The sequence below is a fragment of the Portunus trituberculatus genome, chromosome 49, assembly GCF_017591435.1.
Source record: "Portunus trituberculatus isolate SZX2019 chromosome 49, ASM1759143v1, whole genome shotgun sequence".
NCBI lineage: Eukaryota > Metazoa > Arthropoda > Malacostraca > Decapoda > Portunidae > Portunus > Portunus trituberculatus.
The window spans coordinates 15,548,209-15,564,758 of record NC_059303.1 but is presented as its reverse complement, the minus strand read 5'-3'; the positions used below and the strand labels follow the sequence as shown (position 1 = coordinate 15,564,758).

General features: G+C 42.5%; 1 protein-coding gene across 1 annotated transcript in view; it reads left to right on the top strand.

Annotated features, from left to right (window-relative positions):
- The first annotated feature begins 11,099 nt into the window (after positions 1-11,099).
- The window catches only part of LOC123499282 (phosphatidylinositol phosphatase PTPRQ-like), a 33,284-nt gene continuing 27,833 nt past the window's right edge, over positions 11,100-16,550 (top strand). Inside the window, exons 1-6 of the mRNA XM_045247082.1 lie at positions 11,100-11,509; positions 12,816-13,088; positions 13,227-13,490; positions 13,763-14,050; positions 14,235-14,522; positions 14,658-14,795. Coding sequence (XP_045103017.1) covers positions 11,164-11,509; positions 12,816-13,088; positions 13,227-13,490; positions 13,763-14,050; positions 14,235-14,522; positions 14,658-14,795 — 1,597 coding nt within the window. The 5' untranslated portion in view covers positions 11,100-11,163. The remainder of the gene's footprint in view (positions 11,510-12,815; positions 13,089-13,226; positions 13,491-13,762; positions 14,051-14,234; positions 14,523-14,657; positions 14,796-16,550) is intronic.

The following is a 16,550-nucleotide window of genomic DNA, read 5'->3' as shown; positions in this document are numbered from 1 at the left end:
ATTCAAGGTGGGGCCGCACCTGTGCCTTGTACAGCAGCAGTCTCCCCTTCCTGTCGAGGAAACTGGCGATCCTTCTGAGAGCGGAGATCCTGTGAGAGGCTTTCTTGGCAATGGTTTTGACATGCCTGTCAAACCTCAGCCCTCGATCCACCTCCACTCCAAGTATCTTGACGTCATCTTGGAGTGGGAGAGCAGCAACGCCAAAGACAACTTTCCTGCCATTGCTGCCATGGCGGCTGGGGACCGAGAGACAACCATTGCTTGTGTCTTCTCCGGCGCGAATGTCACTTGCCAGCGAGCACCCCACTCCTTTATCACTCGTAGCTGCTGATTGATGGCCTCAGCAGCCCGCCCACTGTCCTGGCGTGGATAGGTATAGGAGAGGGTGCAGTCATCAGCATAGGCCATGACTCCTGGCAGTAGCTGGAGAAGATCATCCACGTAGATATTCCACAGGAGTGGGCCAAGAATTGAACCCTGTGGCACTGATGCCTCCACAGGCAGGGACTCAGATGTTTGCCCGTTGACAACCACCTTGAGGCTTCTGTCCTGCAGGTAATTTCCCAAGAGTCGTAGCAAGCCACCCTGGATGCCTTTAGCACGAAGCTTTTCTAGTAATCCGTTGTGCCATACTTTATCAAAAGCTCCTGCTATGTCCAAAGCAACCACTATAGTGTCCTTGCCGTCGTCGAGGGCGTCCTGCCAATGCCTGGTGAGAAGCATCATTAGGTCGGAGGTTGACCTTCCAGGTCTGAACCCAAACTGTTGGTCTGAGAGGAGGGCATTGTCCTTGAGATGGCTACACACCACCTCTGCCACGACCCTCTCAAACACTTTACCCACCACTGACAACAGGGATATGGGTCTGTAGTTTTTTGGGTCCGTCCTGGAGCTTTTTGTGTGCAGGAACTACTCGAGCCTCCTTCCACACTGAAGGCCAGACGTTTTCCCGTACACAAGTTGTGAAGACTTGGGTGAGAGGGCAGCCAGTTCTCTCTCTCTCTCTCTCTCTCTCTCTCTCTCTCTCTCTCTCTCTCTCTCTCTCTCTCTCTCTCTCTCTCTCTCTCTCTCTCTCTCTCTCTCTCTCTCTCTCTCTCTCTCTCTCTCTCTCTCTCTCTCTCTCTCTCTCTCTCTCATCTCACCTCCTCCTCCCTCTCTCAATATATCTTCGTATTTGCCTCATCCTTCCTCATTCCACCCAATTCTTCTTCCACGTCCCATTTACAACCACTAAGTAAAGCAAATCATTCTTCATTAATCGCAACATTACACACACACACACACACACACACACACACACACACACACACACACACACACACACACACACACACACACACAGACAGAGAGAGAGAGACAGAGAGAGAGAGAGAGAGAGAGAGAGAGAGAGAGAGAGAGAGAGAGAGAGAGAGAGAGAGAGAGAGAGAGAGAGAGAGAGAGAGAGAGAGAGAGAGAGAGAGAGAGAGAGAGAGAGGGGGGGAGGTGGGGCATGAAAAAAAGAGATTGGAAATAAGAAAAAATGAAAAAGTAGTGAATCCCGTCAGAAAGCAAACAAGGCAGCCTTAATTAGTGAGGAAAAAGTCCCTGTTTGTGTAGCGTTCATTGTTGATTTTACTTTTCCATGAAGATTTGTGTTACCTTACGTGGAAAAGGACGAGGAAGAAGAGGAGGAGGAGGAGGAGGAGGAGGAGGAGGAGGAGAAGGAGGAGGAGGAGGAGGAGGAGGAGGAGGAGGAGGAGGAGGAGGAGGAGGAGGAGGAGGAGGAAGGGAAAATAAATAGAAGAAAATGAAGTTTAATGACAATAATTTATACATAGATTTATAAAGCAGTAAAATAAAACCAATGAAATGATTATGAAATGTTACAAAGTAGAAATATATTGAAGCTAGAAGAGAGAGAGAGAGAGTACCGTGATGGACATAATTTTGTTTAAACTTTCCCTCTGATTTGACTCTGACCTTTTTTTTATCAGCCTCCCGTTAAAGTGATGAGGTGCTTCGGTGTTCCCTTTCCTGGCTGACCCTTCACCCTTCCTCCCATTGTACCTTCGCCCTTTGTTTGCTATTTCAGACAGTTTTCCTTCATTACTGATCACTCTGAATCTTTTTTTTTTTTTTACTTGTTCAACCAACGTTACTAACCTTTAATCCCTTCAATAGCATGGCCACTAGACTACTTGATTTTCTCTTATTATTCATGTCAGTTTTAAGGTGAAGGATGATTTTAATCCCTTCAGTACCATAACGTGTTTTCATATTCATTCTGCTTACTATTTGGTGTACATTGATACAGGTTCAGATATTTTTGTGGGGGATTAGAATGGTTAAGACTGGCTATTAATCTTCTGACCTCCATTGAGACTTCTTAATGTCAGTAAATTCGTCTAATTGTACCCAAAACTCATGGTATTAATGTGTCCAGGTACTGAAGGGGTTAAACTGTGTATGAGCTGCAGAAATTTCTTTTACTAATCTTTTTCATTGTTTTAGCTGTTTATTATGTCAGTAAAATCGCCTACTTGTACCCAAAACTCATGGTAATAATGAGTCCCAGTACTGAAGGGTTTCAATTGTGTATGAACTGCAGAACCTTCCTTTACTAACCCTATTCTTTCTTATAGCTGTTCGTTATGGTTCGTTTTGGAATGTATTACGTGATGGTCTTCATTGTCTAGCGTCGCAGTGAAAGGGTTAAGCTGTTATACTGTTATCAATACACGGCCACCATTATGTATCTCATTATACGTGCTACCTTTATAACGCCACTATATTTCTTATTACCTGCCTATTACCATTGTTACCCTTAGAGATTTTGATGTATTGCTCTCATTTATCTGTTATATCTCTCTTTACCTGTCTTATTCTTGTTACTATTATTATATTTCATTGTATCAGCTTTATACGACATTTACATCCGTCATTATCTCAACTTGTCTCGTTACCATTATGAATCTCATGCTGTTACTCTTATCACCATTATATCTGTCATTATATTCCTATTGCTCTCGTTATTATGATAAAACTCAACCTACACGACCACTATTATGTCTCATTATGCACCCATTACTGTTGTTGCTCTTGTGAATTCCAATATACGAGTTTTATCCAAATATCACTATTTTGTATATCACCTTATTCCCATAAATATCATCACACACGTTTCATTGTATCACTATTACTTCCATTTATAGATACATTTGCATTGTATTTGTACTATTTTTCTCATTACAAACATTTATTGCTATTCTACCTTATTTCACTCCACTATGATTATTTTATGGTTTTTAGTGTGTGTGTGTGTGTGTGTGTGTGGGGAGGGTTGGTGGGGAGGGGCCTTGTTCCATTCATATCTCTTTCTTCTTTTTCTTTTTGCCTTGTAGTCTATTATTCCCTTACTACAGAACGATGGGCCTTCTAATATTTGTTGTTTTTATGCATTCTTTACATCTCTCTCTCTCTCTCTCTCTCTCTCTCTCTCTCTCTCTCTCTCTCTCTCTCTCTCTCTCTCTCTCTCTCTCTCTCTCTCTCTCTCTCTCTCTCTCTCTCTCTCTCTCTCTCTCTGCGGTGTCTAATTCCTCCCCGGCCCTCACTGGTCCTAGTAAGCCTCCCGTGAGCCTTGTTGTGATGAGGGAGGGGCAGCGGCAGCCATTGTACCCTGGAGACTGATGGATCATGCCTCTCCCTCTCCCCTCTCCCCTCTCCCCTCTCCCTCTTTCCTCTCCCTCTCCCTCTCCCCTCTGCCTCTCTCTCTCTCTCCACCTCTCCGCCCCTGACCACTCACTCCATAACATGCCAGACAAATAAATGGTTTGCCTATAGTCTCTCTCTCTCTCTCTCTCTCTCTCTCTCTCTCTCTCTCTCTCTCTCTCTCTCTCTCTCTCTCTCTCTCTCTCTCTCTCTCTCTCTCTCTCTGCTGTCTCTCTCTTTCATTATTTTTGTGGTTTTTGACTTCTTGACCCATCCTCTTCTGTCTTCCATCCTCCTCCTCCTCCTCCTCCTCCTCCTCCTCCTCCTCCTCCTCCTCCTCCTCCTCCTCCTCTTCCTCCTCCTCCTCCTCCTCTTGCACATCCCAGCCATCCATCACTAGCAACATATTCCCCTGTCATCCATCACCGGCCCTTTAGTGTGCTCTCTCTTCGCCTCCCGGAGTTTGCGGCGGCGTGTCTGTAGCTCATGGCGGCTGGCGAGTGACTGAGGAGCGGTGTGGAGGTGAACGACTGGTCTTTGCTGCTTTGCTTTGAATCGTAGCTCGTGTTGTGTTTGTCTTTTTTCTTCATACTCTACCGTGGCTTCCTTCAGCTTAATTTTTTTTTTTTTATAGTTGTGGTTGTATTGCTCATTGGTGTGTGGGTAGTGGTTGAGTGGCTGTTAAATCCTTCAGTATTGGGACGTTTTTTTTTTTTTTTTACCATGAGTTTTTGGTATGATTTGACGATTTTATTTACATTATGAACTGTCTATGGAGGTCAGAAGGTTAATGACCAGAATTTTCACTATTTCAATCCCCACATGAGTTTCTGAAGGCGTAAAAAAAGCATCAAGCAGTAATCAGAATGAATATGAAAACGCGTCATGGTATTGAAGGGGTCAAATAGTAGCTTCTGTTGTTTCTGTGGTGAGTAACTATGTAGGATGGGGTTGAAATAGTATCGTTGCATAGGTTGTCCGATGAATAGAGTAACGATTCGGTTAAATATTGGTATCATTATTTATTTATTTTTTTTCGTTTCCCTCGTTTATGACCAATAGTTAATCTTTTATTATTCAAGGTTGGAAGTATTCTCTGTCTTGTTTATGCGTTATTTTTCTCTTGTTTTCCTTCCTTCCTTCCTTCCTTTCCATTAGAACTACCGTCACAACTGTCATACTTGTTACTCTTTTCCAGGAAGGGTTATGAAAAGGAATTAATCTTTTAATGTGTAAAGTCAGTAAGATTTATCATGTGTTATTTTTTCATTTAATTATCCTGTACTTTGCCTTTCTTCCTTCTTTCCTTCCTTCCTTCCTTCCTCATGCATTTTCCTGTGCCTTGCCTTCCTTCCTTCTTTCCTTCCTTCCTTCCTTCCTTCCTCTCATACTCTCCTGTACCTTGCCTTGCCTTCCTTCCTTCCTTCATTCATTAGTTAATTCATTCATTCTTCTCGCCTTGTAGTTATTGTTGCATTTGCAAGTCTCGTCCTGTGAAGCATGTACAAAGAAAAGCCAAGCAACAACAGCAGTTTTGGACCTTTCAAGGTTGCTGTGGCGTGGGATCGGCCATACGTCCATGAGTATGTTCGATTCCCACCACGTGCCGCCTTTAACTGTTGTCATTTGTCGAAGGCTTTAAAAGTTACCTACATGTCACCATTATACCCGGGTTCTAGGTGGAGATGTAATTGCCTAACACTAAAGAGGCACTTATGTGGTGATATGGGCCTTAATACGGGTGGAAGCTGAAGAGCGCCTCCCATGCTGTTGAAGTAGACCTACAGGCGCTATAGACTATAACATAACTAGGAAAAGGAAGGTATGTTATTTATGTTATTAGATTAATTTTTCACTCGAGTGTTCAACGCAAAGCTCGCTCTTTATATTAATAGTAATTCTGGCAATGTACAGAATAGCAACGTATTGAAGGTAAAATAGATAAAAGGAAAATAGTTAAACGTACTATATGGTGTGAGTCAGTGTCCATATGCTCTAAGAATCCTATTCCGTGGCTGTTCTGTTGCTGGCGGGCCACGAGGTTGAATTGTGTATAGTGGCGGTGGTTCCTGTGGCAGTTTCCGTCAGTCAGTGGAAGGGTAGGTAGGTTAAGCCACAGGTAAAGCCAGACACAGGTAGTGTAGACTGACCTTGCTTTCTCAGGTGGTTCGTGGACTAGGTAAGGAAGATGTGATAGGAATAGAAAGAGTGGCACTCAGTGATTTCCTGTTACTACCGCGGCAAAGCAAGAGATGAGGAGGAGGAGAAGGAAGAGGAGAAGAAGGAAGACGAAAAACTCGAGGATACAGAAGAATCGAAATGTAGAAAGAAGGAATGGAACAGCAGGGTAGAGGAGATAAGGAGGAGGAGAACGAAGAAGAAGAAGAGGAAGACGAAAACACTAGGATACAGAAGAGAAATATAGAAAGGAGGAGTGGAACAGCAGAATAGAAGAGGTAAGCAGGAAGAAAACGAAAAATAAGAGGAGGAGGAGGACGAAAAACACAATGATACAGAGGAGAAATGTAGAAAGAAGGAATGGAAAAGCAGGGTAGAGGAGATAAGGAGGAGGAGGAGGAGGAGGAAGAGGAGGAGGAAGAGTCTTGTATAGGCGAAGGGTAGATTGTGAAGCAGGAAAACGATGCCGAGGAAATAAAAAAAAAAGTAAGAAAAAATAAAGGAGGAAATCCGAGAAGAGAAACAATACCTGTGGAGAGAAAACGAGAAGGAGGAGGAGGAGGAGGAGGAGGAGGAGGAGGAGGAGATGTTGTCAGGCTGTGGTGAGGGTGGTAGTGATTCTTCTCAGTTATCCTCCAGGCGCCTGATCAATATATTGCTATTCGATGTCTTTTGAGGGTTTGCCTTTACAGATGTTTTCCTTTATGTGGCCGTGTGTGTGTGTGTGTGTGTGTGTGTGTGTGTGTGTGTGTGTGTGTGTGTGTGTGTGTGTGTGTGTGTGTGTGTGTGCGGGTGGGTAGGAGTATGGGCTAATAGTAGTGGTGGTTGTGGTTGTTCTAATGATGGTGGTAGTATTCGTAGTGCAAGCAGCGTACTAATTGTGGCGGTGGTGGTGGTGGTGATAATGGTGGTGGTGGTGGTGGTGATTGTTCATATACTATTTTAAGTTATAATAATTTTATTTTTATTTTTCTCCATTTTTCGTGTTTTTTTTTTTCTTTATTATATGTTTTTTTTTTTTATCTCCAGAATGATTTACCATCGTCACATTGACTCTAATAATTTTTTTTCTCTAGTATTTGTCAAAACCATAGTCGTAGATTCGAAAATAAAGATGTCTTATCATTTATCTATTCATTTTATTTGCTATTTTCCATCTTTAAAAGCCCAACTTCTATCCACACTCTTGCATTCCATTCATTCCTCTTCCTCTTCATAAAAGAAAACGAGTTCCAGTCACGTCCATTAAAGGGGTAACTGGCGCCGAGGAAGTCACTCCATTTGGCCCTAAGGTGATAAAGTGATTAAATGAGAGAGTGAGAGTGAGTGAGTGAGTGAGTGAGTGAGTGAGTGGGTGAGTGGAGGGAATGGGGAGATAAGAAATAGGAAGGAAATGGATGAAGAATGTGAGTCTTCTTCTCGTCTTCCTCCTTTTCATAATCTTCCTCCTCTTCCTCCTCCTCCTCCTCCTCCGTCTCCTCCTCCTACTCCACTTTCTTCCCCTATTTCTCTATTTTTTTTCTATTTGGCAAAGTGGAAAAGGGAAAGTAGAAATCAGCCACGGACATCCATGCATAATTTTAGGAAGATGAAAATTTACGCGCCATCTTGAAATTTTAAAGAAGAAAAGTTGAAGCTTCTATCAATTTTTTTACCTCCCTTCCTTCTTCTTCTTCTTCTTCTTCTTCTGAAACTTAGGAACCTTAATGACAAGAGAAGGAAAAGTTGCCTGATTACTTTTAGGTTTCTTGGCGATGAGTTGACGCGAAAAAAATGACGTACTTTTTTTTTTTTTTATTATTCCCCCCTCTCTCTCTCTCTCTCTCTCTCTCTCTCTCTCTCTCTCTCTCTCTCTCTCTCTCTCTCTCTCTCTCTCTCTCTCTCTCTCTCTCTCTCTCTCTCTCTCTCTCTCTCTCTCTCTCTCTCTCTCTCTCTCTCTCTCTCTCTCTCTCTCTCTCTCTCTCTCCTTCATTAGATTATTTCTACATAAAGTACCGAGGTAAGCAGTTTGTGTTAGTTCTTCACTATTTTTATTCCCACAGCGATGAACACAGATGGTGGTGGTGGTGGTGGTGGTGGTGGTTGTTGTGGTGGTGGTAGGGGTGGTGGGGTGGGGTGGTGGGGCAAGGACCAGAGGAAGGGTTGTAGTGAGAGAGACGATGAGACGACGAGAACGAGGAGGAGGAGGAGGAGGAGGTAGTGGTGGTGGTGGTGGTGGAAAAGGAATAAAAAGAAGAAGGGGTTGAGGAGGAGGAGGAGGAGGAGGGTGAAGAGGAGGAGGAGGAAGAGGAGGAGGAGGAGGAGGAGGAGGAGGAGGAGGAGGAGGAGGAGGAGGAGGAGGAGGAGGAGGAGGAGGAGGGGAGAATGGGGAAAAGGAAGGAATAGGAGTGTGAGCATGAAAGCATAATGGTATATGTGAAGGAAAACAAGGTAACACACTTTCTCTCTCTCTCTCTCTCTCTCTCTCTCTCTCTCTCTCTCTCTCTCTCTCTCAGGGTCACAGGTAATGGCCTGAGGCGTTCATTAGGGTGAAATTTGCCCAACCATTAGCAGCAGTGACGTTCCCCCGAGCAACTCAAATAGTGGTGAGCTTACCATTCTCTCTCTCTCTCTCTCTCTCTCTCTCTCTCTCTCTCTCTCTCTCTCTCTCTCTCTCTCTCTCTCTCTCTCTCTCTCTCTCTCTCTCTCTCTCTCTCTCTCTCTCTCTCTCTCTCTCTCTCTCTCTCTCTCTCTCTCTCTCTCTCTCTCTCTCTCATGAAGGAATACAAAAAGAAGGTAAATGGAAGGAGGGGACGGAAGAAGGGAGTAGAAATGAAAAATTATTGAAGCATTAGGAAAAGACAGACTTCCACGTGTTTAAGATAGCGCCTGTAGGCAGACTTGAAGAGTATATGGGAAGAACTGTTAAGCTTACTCCCATTAGTGGCGCAGGCAACTTTATTTATAGCGGTACCCATATTAGGGCCCATATCACCACCCAAGCGCATCGTTGGTGTAACCACCTAGAACCTGGGTATCATGGTGACATGTAAGTAACTTTAAACCATTCGACAAATAGCATTAGTTTTAAAGTGGTACGTGGTGGGATTGGAACCTACGTGTGGACTTCTGCCTGATCCCACGCTCCCACCTTATCCACTACGCCACCGCTTCCCTACAAACATACATTCCTTCCCTTCAGACAGTTGTAGAGGTCTTCAGTCATTTTTTTCTTGCTGCATCAGTAAAAAAATGTCACTTATCTCTTGGCTCCTCAATGTAATCTTTCAGTGGCGCTGATTGGGCAAAACATCTCAAAACTTACGTATTTGCCCTTTTTTTTTTAATCCGTTGTGATTTTTATTTTTTCAGTAATGTCAAAATAATTTCTTTTCTCATATTATAAAATGTACTCTACGTCAACATCGACAGCACAACACTTATTTTTTAGAACATTCTGTTTTACTTTATTTTTCAGAACTTGTTTTACTTTAGTTACTTCTTCTCATCATTCAATGAAAAGTGGAATTTTGCCTTAAGTTTCGGAAAATATACGAAAAAAATGCGTGGAAAACTTCGTGGTTTTTCAGGCATGGTGAGGCATTGCGAGAATCCAAGGAGAGAGAGAGAGAGAGAGAGAGAGAGAGAGAGAGAGAGAGAGAGAGAGAGAGAGAGAGAGAGAGAGAGAGAGAAAAAAAAATATATATATATATATATATACAATTCATTGATTTTAATCTCAATGTTATATTGTTTTTTTTTTTTCTTCTTCTTTATGATTGGAGTCTACCCTTTATCTCATTGGCATGTTACCCATCATCACTGTGGGTTACAGGTAAAGATAACACCATACGGATTTCTAAAAACTACTGCTTCGCGTTTGAGTGCCTGTTATCTTGCTACGTCCTGAAGAGGGGACGTCGCGCCCTATTCAAGAAAAAAAAAGAAAACTTCTCGATCTTGCCTGCACTCGATGGGACGGGAAATATCTTACTACCTTTCTTTAATATCCTGCTGGGAGAATATATCGTCTATGATAACGTTATTGCTTGCTTACTTTTACTTCCTTGCCCGAGTTCAGTGCTTTGCGGTGAACTGAGGGGGCCCGTTATAGAGCAAGAACTGACAGTAGAGGAATTAAGAACTCCTACTCTCAAAGGTTACCAAGATAAATTTTAGCATCCGCAAGTCTTTCTCCTGTTGACAACAAATAAATGTTCTTGTGTAACAAGAACCATAAAAACAACTGCATGATTTTAAATGTATTGGTGGAATGGTGCAGTGCTTATTCATTTATTGATTAGCATATCTAGATTAGGAATATTTTCCTTACATTTAAGCAATACGCAATGGATTTTGGAGGTGTGCACAGCTATGTCGTTCACCGAAACACGCACAGGTATCAGCTGAAGCAGTAAACAATGCAGTGCCCGAATAGCATCCCCGAATTCCTCGCCCCTCTGAAGGTCGGGACTGGTCAGCCTGCGCGAAGGACGACCCATCACAGCACAGTCTTTTCAAGAATGAAGTGTTGAGTGTTGTCTGTAGTGGTGAGAAGTATCTCTGTCTCTTTATTCTGATTACTGCTACGATCGCTTGTTTTGGGCTTTTATTCGTGTTTTTATTGTTATTGCTTTAATCATTATCGTTGGTAGTAGTGTAGTAGTGGTGGTGGTGTGGTGGTGGTAGTAATAATAGTAATAGTATAAGTAAAAGTGGTAGTAGTAGTAGTAGTAGTAGTAGTAGTAGTAGTAGTAGTAGTAGTAGTAGTAGTAGTAGTTGTCGTAGTACTAGTAGTAGTAGCAGCAGTAGTAGTAGTGGTAATAGTGGTAGGTAATATCAGCAAGTGTATTCTAGATATTGTTATCATTATCATTGTTATAATCAATCGTCTTTATACTCGTACTATCTCCGTGGATTCAAGGAAACCGCTCCTCTTGTGGACGTAGGGCTCCATGATTCGAGGAGTGAAAGTATGCGGTAATAAATTAATAGATCTTATTTTTCCCTTCAGTTCCCACCCATCTGACGCGCACAGCACTGGTGAACCGCGGACAGCACCAGAAACATCGTTGACGCGTCCGTTCGTAATGTTAGCTGAGAAACGTCATATTAATTAAGCTTCATGAAATGCAAAAAAACATTATTATTAAACAAAGAATCGAAATGTATTGACGTAAATTTAAGCCTAACATTCACTTCTAGGAAATATAATGTGTTATCAGCCGGGCTCCACTGCCTGATAGTGTGCTCATATTAGCAGAGTGCGCCACAAAGATCAGCTACACCACTGCAGCCAACCACTCCAGCCACTGCAGAATGATTTCCTTCACCAGAGGCGTCTGTCTCCTCTTGACAGCGTTATTGTGCTTTTATCTACCTACAGGCAAAGCTGGAGGTGATTCCGACATTCCTCAGAACTTAATAGTGTTGCCGCAGGGGCCATCCATCATGCTGGTGACTTGGAGGAAACCTTCCACTACTGATGTCAGCCACTACTTCGTATATGTGGAGGGCGAACACATGCAAGACACAACTGATAAGACCTATTACTTTTGGGAAGGTCTCGAAGACTGCACGACCTACACATTTGGAGTGAAGACCGTATCATCTAGCGGAGTCATGAGTGACGCGGCTGTGGTCGACGGACAGACTGACTCCAGCAGTAAGTTGTTCCGCTTCTCCTTTTTCACTGTTACCATTGCAGTTATTAGTATCGCTGTGGTCTTTTCACTAAGCTCTAACTTTCTGTGCTTCTCTCATATATATATATATATATATATATATATATATATATATATATATATATATATATATATATATATATATATATATATATATATATACATACACAGGGTGGGGCGCGGATACTTACCGATTGAGATTGAAATAAAAACCTGTTCACACTTCACAATTCTTTATTCTTCTTTTATGCCTTTCACACAATATGAGAGATTTACTTTTACACTGTTTTAAAGACAATATCTTTTAAATGTCCACCTCCATTGTCAATACACTGATTCAGACGATTTCGGATGCTTTGGTCTACTCTCTCCAGCATGTTGAGCGGTGTATTGGCTATTTCAGTTCGGATGGCATTCTGTAGGTCTTCCAGGGTCTGTGGACGGTCGTTATAAACCAATCCCCACAGAAAATAATCACAGGGGTCTAAATCAGGTGAGCGCGCAGGCCAGTTTAAGTCTCCTCTCAGGGAAATCAGTCGGTCGGGAAAAGCTTCTCTCAGGAATCCCATTGAAATGCGTGCAGTGTGGGCACACACTGATTTAGTCCCCTGTGATTATTTCCTGTGGGATATCTCAAATCCCTGGTTTATAACGACCGTCCACAGACCCTGGAAGACCTACAGAACGCCATCCAAACTGAAATAGCTAATATACCGCTCAACATGCTGGAGAGAGTAGACCAAAGCTTCCGAAATCGTCTGAATCAGTGTATTGACAATGGAGGTGGACATTTAAAAGATATTGTCTTTAAAACAGTGTAAAAGAAAATCTCCCATGTTGTGTGAAAGGCATAAAAGAAGAATAAAGAATTGTGAAGTGTGAACAGGTTTTTATTTCATTCTCAAATCGGAAGTATCCGCCCCCCCTGTATATATATATATATATATATATATATATATATATATATATATATATATATATATATATATATATATATATATATATATATATATATATATATATATATATATATATATATATATATATATATATATATATATATATATATATATATATATATATATATATATATATATATATATATATATATATATATATATATATATATATATATATATATATACGTATATAATGAATCGTATTGTTTTATTTATACTATGCATGACAATTACAACAAAAACCTGTCCCTCCACAAGTACTGATTACTCTTGTGGGGCGTCAGAGCACAGTGTTACCAAGTTTTCCAGGAAAATATATTCACCACAGATCTCCCGGAGCCACAAGGACTCCGCGTGGAGGATGACACCTACAATTCTGTGACGCTGGCGTGGGAGAAGCCTAACACGCAGTGTGACATCGAACATTACAGAGTGACCTACCAAGAAAATGGATCCCAGCCCAAAGAGATCCTGGTGAAAGAGACAACAGTGAAAGTGTCACCACTGACGCCAGAAACACTTTACACCTTCAGTGTGTACGCTTCTACCTTAACTGGGGAAGGTTCAGCCGCCTCCATTACATACACCACGACAACACCTTGTAAGTACGAGTCACGTGTGGCTATAATCTTCCTTGTTTGCATAATGATTAGCTATTCAAAGAAAAGATGCAGTGAAGGCGCCTAGCATATCTCAAGCTCTTCCTCGTAACCTTGTCCTCCATTTGCTTTTTCCCTAGCCGGTGATCCTCCTCAGGACCTCGTCGCTGAGGGAATCAGCTCCTCTGCTATCAATGTCAGCTGGTCTCCACCGGCCCTGCTACCAGACTATTATTCCATCACTGTTCTCATCGCTGGTGTATATGATTTAAGAGTTTTCGACACCCAGTACTTGATTGATGGTCTGCGACCATGCACGACGTATGATATTACCGTCAGTTCCTATTACGCCAAAACGGATGCAAGTTTCCCAGCGACAGTCTGGAGTAAAACAAAGGACGATAGTGAGTACAACACAAAGCCAGGGAAACTGTACACAATTAGCCACAAACCTTCCACTGACCCCCCCCCTATATAAAACAGACCTGCTTATATCCACAGAATTATGAGCCAGTTCCATAAGTAAGTCATCTGAGAGAGAGAGAGAGAGAGAGAGAGAGAGAGAGAGAGAGAGAGAGAGAGAGAGAGAGAGAGAGAGAGAGAGAGAGTGAGAAATACTTTTCAACATTCTTATTATGTTCAAAGTCAAGGAGTCTTTTCCTCATTGCACCAACAGTTCCGTTGGTGCCCACAGACTGTTCAGTTGATGCACATGAAGGCTACATCACAGTATCTTGGCACAAACCAACAAGCTACTGCGCCCTGGGACCTTACAGCGTGGACTGGACGGTGAAAAAGTTATGGGGAGATGGAGAGGAGAAAAGCTACAACGAAACCATCAACGGACTCTCCCACTCGATTTTTGACCCGCCGCCCTACCACAGCTACACCTTCGAGATCGCTGCCTCCGTTGACGGCATCTTCGGCGACTCCACCTCGTGCAGTGGCAACTCCCTCGATACAAGTAAGTGTGCCTCTGTTCGCCTCACTGCTGCTGTCATGTCTGTAAGACGCAGTGCCAGGTACTCAGTAAAACAAATAAATAAATGGCTAATTGAAAAAAAAAACTAAGTCCATTAAGAAGGGAGAAGTACTATAGTGGTAACAGTGCAAGTTTGCTTGTTTTGATCTGGACCTGTTTTCCACAGATGCGGGGCCACCGGTGCTCGTGTCCGTGGTGGCGGAGCCCCAGGGTGAGGTGCGGGTCACGTGGGAGCCTCCTGCCGAGGAGAATGGACAAATCATTGAGTACGGAATATTTGTAGATAACTCAACCAACTCTGTGAAGAATGTGAGCGGGGAAATGCACACCACGACTGTCACTCTGGATGGGTGTTACAGTGTCTCCATCTCTGTGGCGGCTCGTAACCACGCCGACAAGGATGACGGGTGGGGGCAGCGGTCTGAGGAAAAGGAAGTGATTCCCCGTAACGATGGTGAGTCAAGACACATGAAAAGTGTTCAGGTTACAATGAATAATCTTAACGCCTTTAGTTTTCGTGGTTTCTTTTGTGTGTGACCAATTTTAAAGCAATGATTGTAAAGGAAGTCATACTTTTGCTTCATTTCAGTGCTGCCAGAACGGCTGGACTGTCTCCAGCCCGGTCCTGATGTGCGGGCGTGTTGGCGTCCTTACCGCACATACTGTCCAGTGTCGCAATACAACCTCCAGTGGGAAGGAAAGGTGACCTGGTCACCTGGCATCACAGGTACTTTTTGCTTCTCCTTTATCTGTTAAGATCTGGCCCGGCACGTGGTTGCAGGCAATGTAGAGCGTTGTGAGAGTTTGGAACCATCACTGTGCCTGTAACATAATTTGCATTAGTGTGTGTGTTTCTTTTTTTTATGTAAGAGGGAAAAGCTGGCCAAAAAACAATATAAGACGAAAAAGAAAAAAAGAAAAGTCCCTCTTAGAACGCCAGTCTACGTGTAGATCCGAGAGAGTTAACCAAATACAATGTCATGGAACCTCCTTTTTAAGCAATAGGAAGTTGGAAATACAGAAGCAGATAGGAAGTTGCAGAGCTTAGCAGAGAAAGGTGTGAATGATTAAGAGTATTGGTTACGTCTTGCATTAAAGATTTGGATAGAATAGGGGTGAGAGGAAGAAGAAAGTCTTGCGTAGCGAAGCCGCAGGAGGAAGGTAGGCATGTAATTAGCAGCATCAGAAGAGCAGTTAACATGCAATAGTGGTAGAAGATAGCGAGACATGCAACATTCCAGCGGTGAGAGGCATTCAGTCAGGGGAGAGTAGTTTTGAATCCATTCTATCTAATAAGTCTTTATGGGAAGGATATTCCATACTGTTACGACCCCCAAGCAGCCTGACCCAGTGCCCTCAAGGAGGTTAAATCACTCTTATTAAATACAAAAATTAAGATAAAGTAGTCAAGAGTGACTTGGCTTTAATGCAACGGTTCTTAACGCAAAAGGCTTTTCAAGGGTGTAATACAACTGAAAAAAAAATTATAATAAGGAAAGATTAAGGAAAGGGATTAAATCCTTAAAATAATTTATTAACAAAAATAAGCAAAGTTAACTTAACAGCAAACAAAATTAAACTTAAGGCCCGTGGATAGTTAAAAGTATAATAATCACATCCAAATAGAGAAAATAATAGCACTCACAAAAATATAGAATCACAAAATATAATAAATCAGGTAAATAAGTTTAACCTAACTGCTCAATACTGAAATAAGTCACCCGTGGGGTGTCAACACACCTGCAGCTCAACACCACATACACAACAAAAGAAATAACTCATTAGCACCAAGAAATATAATAAATAAGCTGCTTAAGGGTGAAAAAGTATAATATGAGACCACAAAAATAAGTAAATAAGTACAACACTTATTAGAAGCAATAAGTAAATAAATTCACCACACACTTGCCCTCCCCTCTGGCTGGTACACACAAAAATAGGTAAATCACCTCAAATATTATGACTGATAGGTAATACAACCACATTAACACCCAAAATCCCTCTTGGCTATACACAAAATGGCCGACAGCGTCTCCTGCAATGGACAAAGATAAATCACCAAATATACCAGGTTAGCACACAAAACACCAAAATATTCACACGTCACTAAACACAGTGACTAAATAAGTGCCAAGGAAACAGATTCCTACAATCAGGAGATAAGAATTTATACGCAGCCCGAGATATGAGATGAGGGGAGCGGAGTGGCGTAGCGGCAGGTGCTCCCGCAAGGCTCCTGCCTGGTGGTCTGAATGGCGTCGGTTCTCATTCCTTTGTCCGAGGGGAAAACATTACGTCACATGATGTAATCTGAGCACCCTTTGGCTAACACTCTTTAAACCTGCCAGAGGGCGTGATCACAAGATGATTTGATTGGTAGCGGCACGATCGCCTTCCCTCTCACAACGACAATAACAAACATGACGTCACGACACTCTTTCTAGAAACTCCGACGGGCAACCGCTTACACTCAAAGCATAGA